The 10060-nt window shown below is 46.4% G+C and overlaps 1 protein-coding gene across 2 annotated transcripts in view; it reads left to right on the forward strand.

Moving 5' to 3' along the window:
* Positions 1-6317, forward strand: part of LOC116527365 (histone H2A.V) — a 42911-nt gene extending 36594 nt beyond the window's left edge. The window contains exons 5-6 of one of the 2 annotated variants that reach the window (XR_004258517.1): positions 5424-5590; positions 5922-6317. Coding sequence is in view for 1 of the 2 variants with exons in the window: in XM_032244322.1 (XP_032100213.1) it covers positions 5424-5479 (56 nt within the window). In the remaining variant the exon portion in view is untranslated. Of the gene's footprint in view, positions 1-5423 lie in introns of both variants that reach the window. The other variant, XM_032244322.1, reaches the window with a different exon arrangement.
* Positions 6318-10060: the final 3743 nt, after the last annotated feature.

The following is a 10060-nucleotide window of genomic DNA, read 5'->3' on the forward strand; positions in this document are numbered from 1 at the left end:
AAAAAAAAAAAAAAAAAAAAAAAAAAAAAAATGGTGGCTCATGCCTGTAATTCCAGCACTTTGGGAGGTCGAGGCAGGTGGATTGCTTAAGCCCAGGAGTTTGAGACCACCCTGGGTAACATGGTGAAAGCTTATCTCTACAAAAAATTTGAAAAGGATTTTTAGGCCAGGAGCGGTGGCACGCGCCTGTAATCCCAGCACTTTGGGAGGCCAAGGCAGGCAGATCACTTGCGGTCAGGAGTTTGAGACCAGTCTGGCGCACATGGTGAAGCCTCATCTCTACTAAAAATACAAAAATTAGTTAGGCATGGTGGTGTACACCTGTAGTCCCAGCTACCCGGGAGGCTGAGGCATGACAATCTCTTGAATCTGGGAAGCAGAGGTTGCAGTGAGCCAAGATAATCCCAGTGCACTCCGGCCTGGGCAACCGAGCAAGATTGTCTCAAAGAAAATAAGAATTTTTTTTTTTCCTGAGATGGAGTTTTGCTCTTGCTGCCTAGGCCAGAGTGCAATGGTGCAGTCTTGGCTCACTGCAACCTCTACCTCTTGGGTTCAACTGATTCTCCTGCCTCAGACTTCTGAGTAGCTGGGATTTACAAGCATGTGCCACCATGCCAGGCTAATTTTTTGTATTTTTAATAGAGATGGGGTTTCACTATGTTGGCTAGGCTGGTCTCAAACTCTTGACCTCAGGCAATCCACTTGCCTCAGCCTCCCAAAGTGCTGGTATTACAGGTGTGAGCCACCACGCCCGGCCTCAAATGATACTTTTTTAAAAATTAGCCATATGTGGTGGGTGGCACATGCCTGTCGTTCCAGCTACCAGGAGGCTGAGGTAGGAGAATCGCCTGAGGCCAGGAACTCGAGTCTGCAGTGAGCTGAGATCACTTCACTCCAGCCTTGGCAACAGAGCAAGACCCTATCTTAAAAAAAAAAAAAAAAAGCAAGGCAAATGCTGTCACTCTTCTGCTCAAACTTCTATAGATACATGGATCCTATTTAGATCTAAATTCAAATAAGACAACTGGGAAAACAATTAATTAACATATTGAATAAAAATATATAAGTCCATAGTGACAGGAGGAGGGAGGGATCAGAAGGGTACTTTACAACTACAAAATGGAATAATTGATTCAGACAACTATAATTAATGCCAAGACACAACAGTCAGGTGCAAAGGCTCTTTTTTTTTTTTTTTTTTTTTTTAATAGAGACAGGGTTTCACCATATTGGTCAGACTGGTCTCGAACTTCTGACCTCAGGTGATCCACCCCGCCTTGGCCTCCCAAAATGCTGGGATTACAGGCGTGAGCCACAGCACCCAGCCGAAAAGGCTCTTTTCTTAGAAGGAGGTCTTTATGCAGTGGCGAAATACACCCCTCAGGTTACCTAATTTTCAGAAAAGATAAAAGATTCCTTTCCAGTGGAGCAGTCTGGCAGGCATTACCTCAACTGCAAGTTCAAATTTAGTCTCCCTGATGAGTCAGCCTGAGATTTTGTGCCAAGATTAAGTACGCAAAGCATCACCTATGAAATCTTCCTGCTACATATGTTGAATTTGAATCCAATTAAGCTTTTAGGCCTAGTGTAATTTCCAGTTTACAGAAAATACAGGAGCTAAGACAGAAAAACAGGAAACAGTTAGCTCCAGAATAAGGGACATTCCACAAAGTCAATGTCCTGAATTCTTTATTTCTTTTCTTCTTCCTTTTTTTTTGAGTGGAGTTTTGCTCTTGTTGCCCAGGCTGGAATCAGCTCGCTGCAACCTCCACCTCTTGGGTTCAAGCAATTCTCCTGTCTCAGCCTCCTGAGTAGCTGGGATTACAGGCATCTGCCACCACGCCTGGCTAATCTTTGTATTTTTCAATAGAGATAGGGTTTCACCACATTGGCCAGGCTGGTCCTGAACTCCTGACCTCAGATAATCCATCCGCCTTGGCCTCCCAAAGTGCTGGGATTACAGGTGGGAGCCACCACGCCCAGCTGTTTTCTTTTGGAGACAAGGTCTGGCTCTATCATCCAGGCTAGAGTACAGTGGCACCATCACAGCTTACTGCAAACTCTGCCTCCCAGGCTCAAGCAATTCTCCCACCTCAGCCTCCTGAGTAGCTAAGACCACATGCTCACACCAGCACGCTCAGCTAACTTTTGTATTTTTTGTAAAGACAGGGTTTTGCCATGTTGTCCAGGCTGGTCTCCAACTCATGAACTCAAGCGATCCGCCCGCCTTGGCCTCACAAAGTGCTGAGATTACAGGCGTGAGGCACCATGCCTGGCTGTCTTGAACTTTTATTTTATTTTATTTATTTATTTTTTGAGACGGAGTTTCACTCTTGTTACCCAGGCTGGAGTGCAATGGCACGATCTTGGCTCACCGCAACCTCCGCCTTCTGGGTTCAGGCAATTCTCCTGCCTCAACTTCCTGAGTAGCTGGGATTACAGGCACGCACCACCATGCCCAGCTAATGTTTTGTAATTTTAGTAGAGACGGGGTTTCACCATGTTGACTAGGATGGTCTCGATCTCTTGACCTCGTGATCCACCCGCCTCGGCCTCCCAAAGTGCTGGGATTATAGGCTTGAGCCACCGCGCCCGGCTTGTCTTGAACTTTTAAAAAATCAACATCAAAGCCAGGCGCGGTGGCTCATGCCTATAATCCCAGCACTTTGGGAGGCCGAGGTGGGTGGATCACAAGGTCAGGAGTTCGAGACCAGCCTGACCAATATGATGAAACCCCATCTCAAGAAAAAAAAAGAAAAAAGTCAATATCGAGGCCGAGGTGAGAGGATCACCTGAGCTCAAGAGTTCAAGACTGGCCTGGACAACGTGTTGGAACCCTCTCTACTAAAATTACAAAAATTAGCTGGGCATGGTGTCAGGCGCCTCTAATCCCAGCTACTTGGGAGGCTTCGAAAGGAGAATCGCTACCTGGGAGGCAGGGGTTGCAGTGAGTGGAGATCCTGCCACTGCACTCCAGCCTGGGTGACAGAGTGAGACTCTGTCTTTAGAAAAAAAAAAAAAAAAATGGGTCGGGCATGGTGGTTCACACCTGTAGCCCCAACACTTTGGGAGGCCGAGGCAGGTGGACGACAAGTTCAGGAGATCGAGACCATCCTGGCCAACATGGTGAAACCCGTCTCTCCTAAAAATACAAAAATTAGCTGGGCGTGGTGGCGTGCTCCTGTAGTCCCAGCTACTCGAAAGGCTGAGGCAGGAGAGTCACTTGAACTGGGGAGACAGAGGTTGCAGTGAGCTGAGATTGCACCACTGGCACTCCAGCCTGGTTATAGAGCGACACTCCGTCTCAACAACAACAACGTCAATATCACTTAAGGAAAATAATAAAGGGGTTGCCATGCACCTGTAATCCCACCTACTTAAGAGGCTGTGAGTTAGCTAGTCTCCTATGATTAATATTTATATTTCCTAAAGTTGTATTCATACAGAAACATCAATTCAAACAAAGCAAGAAAAACATGGAGTAGAAAAAAATAGAGTCCAGGAGCCCAGTCCTGCACTTGAGTCTAGGAGTTTGAGGCTGCAGTGAATTATGATTGCACCACTGCACTCCAGGTTGAGTGACACAGCAAGACGCCATCTCTAAACAAACAAAAAAGGGGGAAGTCGAAAAGACCACACTATGATTCCAGCCAGGCCCGGTGGCTCACACCTGTAATCCCAGCACTTTGAAAGGCAGCTGTAGGAGGATTGGTTGAGCCCAGAGATCAAGAACAGCCTGGGCAACATGGCAAGACCTCTTCTCTACAAAAAACTTAACAAGTACCTGGACATGGTGGCACATACCTGTGGTCCCAGCTATTTGAGAGGCTGAGGCAAGAGGATTGCTTGAGCCCAGGAGGTTGAGGTGGTAGTGAGCCATGTTTGTGCCATTGCACATTAGCATGGGTAACAGAGCAAGACCCTGTCTCAAAACAAAAAAAAAAAGAAAAAGGAGAAAAGTTTAGAAACAACAAATCTATAGAGACAGAAGGCATTTTCGCAGTTACCAGGTGGTGGGGGGACTGCAGTTGAAGCGAGATATTGACCACATGTGGGAACAAGGCCTTGTACTGGGGTGATGGTATGTTCCAAAATTAGCCAAAAATTAGTGAATTGTATTCTTAAAAAGGGTAATTTTGGCCAGGTGCAGTGGCTCACACCTGTAATCCCAGCACTTTGGGAGGCCAAGATGGGTGGATCACCTGAGATCATGAGTTCGAGGCCAGCCTGGCCAACATAGTGAAACCCTGTCTCTACTAAAAATGCAAAAATTAGCCGGGCATGGTGGCAAATGCCCACAATCCCAGCTACTCAGGAGGCTGAGACAGGAGAATCACTTGAACCGAGGAGGTGGAGGTTGCAGTGAGCTGAGATCATGGCCACTGCACTCCAGAGTGGGCAACAGAGCCAGACTTTGTCTCAAAAAAAAGGTAATTTTATGTTATATGAATCATAATCTCAATAAATTTTTGAAAGCTAGTAAGTAGAAATTACAGTATTTTTTTTTTAAGGTGGAAGGACTGCTCTAGAGTAAAAGAAACCAAAGACACGTAACAGTCAAATGTAATGTGTGAAACTAAATTAGGTCCTGGGAGTGGTGGGGAGAGGAGGAACAGTTATAAAAGACATTCTAATTGTATGTAAATTATACCTTAATAAGGATGATTTTAAAAACACATTGTTCCAGAAGGACCAGGATTGAAATAGAATTTTTTCTTTATTTCTTCTAAAGGGATACATGTGTAGAACATGTAGATTTGTTACATAGGTATATGTGTGCCATGGTGGTTTGCTGCACCTACTGACCCTGAAATAGAATTTTATTTTTTGAGGCGGAGTCTTACTTTGTCACCCAGGCTGGGGTGTAGTGGCGCATCTCGGCTCCCTGCAGCTTCCACCTCCCAGGTTCATCCACTTCCCAGGTTCAAGCGATTCTCCTGCCTCAGCCTCCCAAGTAGCTGGGATTACAGGCATGCGCCACCACGCCTGGCTAATTTTTGTATTTTTACTAGAGATGGGGTTTCACCATGTTGGCCAGGCTGCTCTCGAACTCCTAACCTCAAGTGATCTGCCCACCTCAGCCTACCAAAGGGCTGAGATTACAGGCGTGAGCCACCATGCCTGGCCTGAAAAAGAATTTTAAAAAGCAATAAACATAAAAATTCATTCTAAGAACAAGGGGGGAAATCTGAATATGAACCAGGTATTATAGATTTTACAGATTTTGTGAAATGGAGAAAGGCATTGGCTGACTTTCCCAGAAATGGTTCTTGTGCTCTCAAAGACCCCGACACCACACTGTCACCCAGCCTGCTCAACTTACCTTCTCCTGTGGGCCTGCCTCGTAATAGTGGCAATTTTACCCTTTCTTTGCACAATTAGGTTTGTGCTTGCTTCTTACTTCTTCTCAATTATGTTTTTAGGGACACAGATGCTAGAGATTGATGAACACAAAAACTGGAATCATGGTTCCCTCTGAAGAGGAATGAGAGCATGCAACTGAAGAGGACTCGCAAAGGGCATACTAGTAGATATGCTGGGCTTCTTTTTATTTCTGGTCTTCAGACTACACGGATTTTATAGACTTGTGGTAGGCAACTTTTAAAGATGGTCCCTTGTCCCCACCTCTAGTTATACTATACGTGCCCTTGTGTAACCCCTCCCAACCCCCCACCCCAGCTTAAGTGAGGGCTAAACCTACTGACTTGCTTCTAACAGAATACAGCAAAAATGGTGGTTTGTAGCCAAGCATGGTGGTGCGCCCTGTAGTCGTAGCTACTTAGGAGGTTGAGGTGAAAGGATCGATCGCGCCCAGGAAGTTGAGGCTGCAATGAGCTACGATCATGCCACTGCACTCCAGCCTGAGTGACAGCGAGACCCTGTCTCAAAAAAAAGTGATGGGTTGTTATTTATTTGACTAGGTTATAAGACTGCGACTGCCATCTTGCTGCCTCTACTGCCTTCCTGTGTGCATATTTCCACAAAGCAAGCTGCCATGTTGAAAGGGCCTTTGTGACAAGGGTCTGAGGGTGGCCTCCAATCAGTGGGTCACAAGGAAAAGAATCGGGCCAACAGCCATGAGACAGCTAGGAAGCATATCCTTTCCCACCTGAGTCTTGAGACAACTATGGAAACCTTGACTGAAGCCCATGGGAGACCTTGAAGCAGAGGACTCAGTTGAGCCATGCCTGAATTCACAATCCATAGACATTAAGTTGGTTAGTCACTACATTTGGGGGTAATTTGTCACACAGAAAGAGAGCCAATACAACATACTCTGTACATAAAATTCACAATAAAAAATTTTAAGTTTGTAACTCTAAAAGTGTATATATGTATGTTGTTTTTGTTTTTTAGCAGTCTTGCTCCATGTCCCAGGCTGGAGAGCAGTGTGGTGCAATCTTGACTCACAGCAACCTCCGCACCAGAGCTCAGGTGATCCTCCCACCTCAGCCTCCCAAGTAGCTGGGACTACAGGCACAAACCACCAAGCCTGGCTAATTTTTCTCTTTTTTTGAGCTGGAGTCTCTCACTGTCACGCTGGCTGGAGTGCAGTGGAGCCATCTCGGCTCATTGCAACCTCCGCCTCCTGGGTTCAAGCGATTCTCCTGTCTCAGCCTCCCAAGTAGCTGGGATTACAGGCGTGAGCCACTGTGCCTGGTCCCCTGGCTAATTTTTCTATTTTTAATATAGACAGGGTTTTACCATGTTGCCCAGGCTGGTCTTAAACACCTGGGCTCAAGCGATCTGCGTGCATTGGCTTCCCGGGTGTTGGGATCATAGGCATGAGCCACCATGTCCATCCCAGAATATTTGTAACGGACTCAGAAGGGGGTCTATCACCAGTTACTGTGATATTTCTTCTAAGCCTTCTCTGGACTCTGGCCTAGGTACTGGGATACACTGGTGAAAAGCTAGACAAATCCCCGCTGGGTGTTTAGACATTAACAGAACTGTTCATGCATGTGCAGAGTATCTTTTTTTTTCTTTTTTTTGAGACGGAGTCTTGCTGTCACCCAGTCTGGTGTGCAGTGGTGCAATCTTGGCTCACTGCAACCTCTGCCTCTGGGGTTCAAGCAATTCTCGTGCTTCAGCCTCCCAAGTAGCTGAGATTACAGGTGCAACCCACTACGCCGGGCTAATTTTTGTATTTTTAGTAGAGGCGGAGTTTCCCCATGTTGGCCGGGGTGGTCTCAAACTCCTGATCTCAGGTGATCCACTCACAGCAAGCCTTTCAGTGTTGGGATTACAGGCATGAGCCACTGCGCCCAGCTGAGTATCTTAATTCATTGTGTAAGACATGGATATATACAGTAAACTCAGTTCTCAGCGTGGGCTAGGCAAACCCCCCTCAGCTTATAAATTGTTTCCTAAGGTTTCCATGAGCGCCTCCAACCAGCAGAAAAATGATGGGTTTTCCTGGTTACCTTTCATTCCAAGCACTTGTTTCTCAGGGTAGGCATTTGAGACCTTTCTGACCAGGTCCAATCTATACATGCTGATGATGTTACCAACTTGGCATCTGACCTGCCTACCCTTCAAAAGGTCTGTGGAGGGAGGACACGGTCTACTTTGGCACATAATTATCTTCCCAATTGTTGGGCATGGTGGTTTACACCTATAACCCCAGCACATTGGGAAAGAGTGCGGAGGATTGCTTGAGGCCAGTTAAGACTAACCTGGACAGGGTCTTGCTCTGTCACCCAGCTGGAGTGTGATCATGGCTCACTGCAGCCTTGACCTGTGGGCTCAAGGGATCCTCCCACCTCAGACACCTGAGTAGCTGGGACCACAGGCACATGCCTCCATACACAGCTTATTTTCTTATTTGTAGTCAAGGTACCCTCAATATTGCCCAGGCTGGTCTCAAAAGTCCTCAGAACATGGCATCCCAAAGTGCTGGGATTATAGCATAAGCCACATTGACTTACCTTTTTTTTTTGAGACAGTCTCTCACTCTAGTCTCCCAGGCTAGAGTGCAGTGGCACGATCTTAACTCACTGCAACCTGTCTCCTGGGTTCAAGCAATTCTGCCTCAGCCTCCCAAGTGGCAGGGATTACAGGCATGCACCACCATGCCCATCTAATTTTTATATTTTTAGTAGAGATGGGGTTTCCCTATGTTGGCCAGGCTGGTCTTCTGATCTCAAGTAATCCGCCCACCTTGGCCTCCCAATGCTGGGATTACAGGCCACCGCAGCCCAGCCCAAGTTTTGAGCTCTAATACCAGATGTCAGGGACTATACTGGGCACTGAAGATGTTTTAAAGAGAGATGGGACCGGGTGTGGGGCTCACGTTTGAAATCCTAGCGCGGACAGACTGCCCGAGGTCAGGAGTTCTAGACCTCCCTGGCCAATTCTGATCAGAACAGCCTAACATGGTAAACCCCCACTCTACTAAAAATACAAAAAATTAGCTGTTGTCGTGGCACATGCCTATAATCCCAGCTACTCCAGGTGCTGAGGCAGGCGAATTGGTATAAACCTAAGAGGCAGAGGTTGCAGTGAGCTGAGGTTGCATCATTGCACTCCAGCCTTGGGCAACAAAAGCAAAATTCCATCTCAAAAGTTCAATACTTGGATGAATAAAAGCAGTTAATGACTAGATATGGTGAGATGACTATTCCGTCACCTAGTGAAATGAGGAAGTACTAGGGATAATGAAAGCCCGTTTGATTTTTATTTCCACCTTGCGCTCAGGACCGAGTTAAAGTACTAAGACACTGAATGACGTCCCTCAGGGAATATGTAACCAGACTCCAGGACCGAGACACACAAGTGCTGGTGGCGGTAATTCACACAGAAAGAACCAGCCAGACAATAAAAATTGCAGAACACACCAAGTGATCAAATCTGACACCCTTAGGATAGGCAAATTTGATTGCTGTGTTAAAAACCCTAGAGGTCAGTTAAGATGGGCATTTGAGAGCTTTTCAGTTTAGACTGTCCTGACATACTGTTCAGCCTATACATCTAATTGCCAGCACTGTGTATTTAATTTCACGAAGAGTCAAGTCCTCAATCAAGGGAAGGCTATCCCTTTGACCAGATTACCACCACTGTTGAAGCTTAAGCTTTGTTACAGAAAAAGGCTGGGCACAGTGGCTCAACAACAGTTTGGGAAGCTGAGGCAGGAGGATCAGCTGAGGTCAGGAATTTGAGACCAGCCTCGCCAACAAGATGAAACCACATCTCTGCTAAAAACACAAAAATCAGCTGGACATAGTGGTGCAGCATGCCTGTATTCCCAGCTACTCAGGAGGCTGAGAAAGAGAATCACTTGAACCTGGAGGCAGCAGTTGCAGTGAGCCAAGATTGTGCCACTGCACTCCAGCCTGAGAGAAGAAAAAAAAAAAAAGCTATTAGCAGATTTCTCCATTTGTGACACTAATCATTTTCTTTTAAGATGGGGTTTCACCATATTGGTCAGACTGGTCTTGAACTCCTGACCTCAGGTGATCCACCCACCTCAGCTTCCCAAAGTGCTGGGATTAAAGGCGTGAGCCACCACCACGCCCAGCCACACTAGTCAAGAGAACACCTCTAAATGCATAAACTCATTGAACACTGGTCCAACCTCATATGTCTGGCTCCTTGCTTTTCCTGCCTCTGCCTACCTTCAAGAGATGGGGTCTCACTCTGACACCCAGGCTGGAGTCAGTGGCATGGTAATAGCTCACCACAGCCTTAACTCTGGGCTCAAGCAATCCTCCCACATCAGCCCCCTCAATCAGCTAGGACTACAAGCATGTACCACCAGGACAGGCTAATTATTTTTTGTAGAGACAGGGTGTCACTATGTTGTCCAGGCTGATCTTGACTCCTGGCCTCAAGTGATCTTCTGTCTCAGGTAACATACAGGCAGTGAGCCACCACGTCCAGCTGTTGCTTACATTTTCAACATTCCACTCAACAAACATTGAGACTTCCTGGGTCTGGAAAAGTTAAAAAAACAAAACCTAAGTACTATGTAGAATTAAGCAAACAAATGATGTTTCAGAAGTCGCCTACTACTGCTTAAAATAACACCTACATCAACACCCTAACTCAAACAAGGACA

This window comes from Sapajus apella, unplaced genomic scaffold, assembly GCF_009761245.1.
Source record: "Sapajus apella isolate SASKATOON/1434 unplaced genomic scaffold, GSC_monkey_1.0 scaffold54, whole genome shotgun sequence".
Lineage (NCBI taxonomy): Eukaryota > Metazoa > Chordata > Mammalia > Primates > Cebidae > Sapajus > Sapajus apella.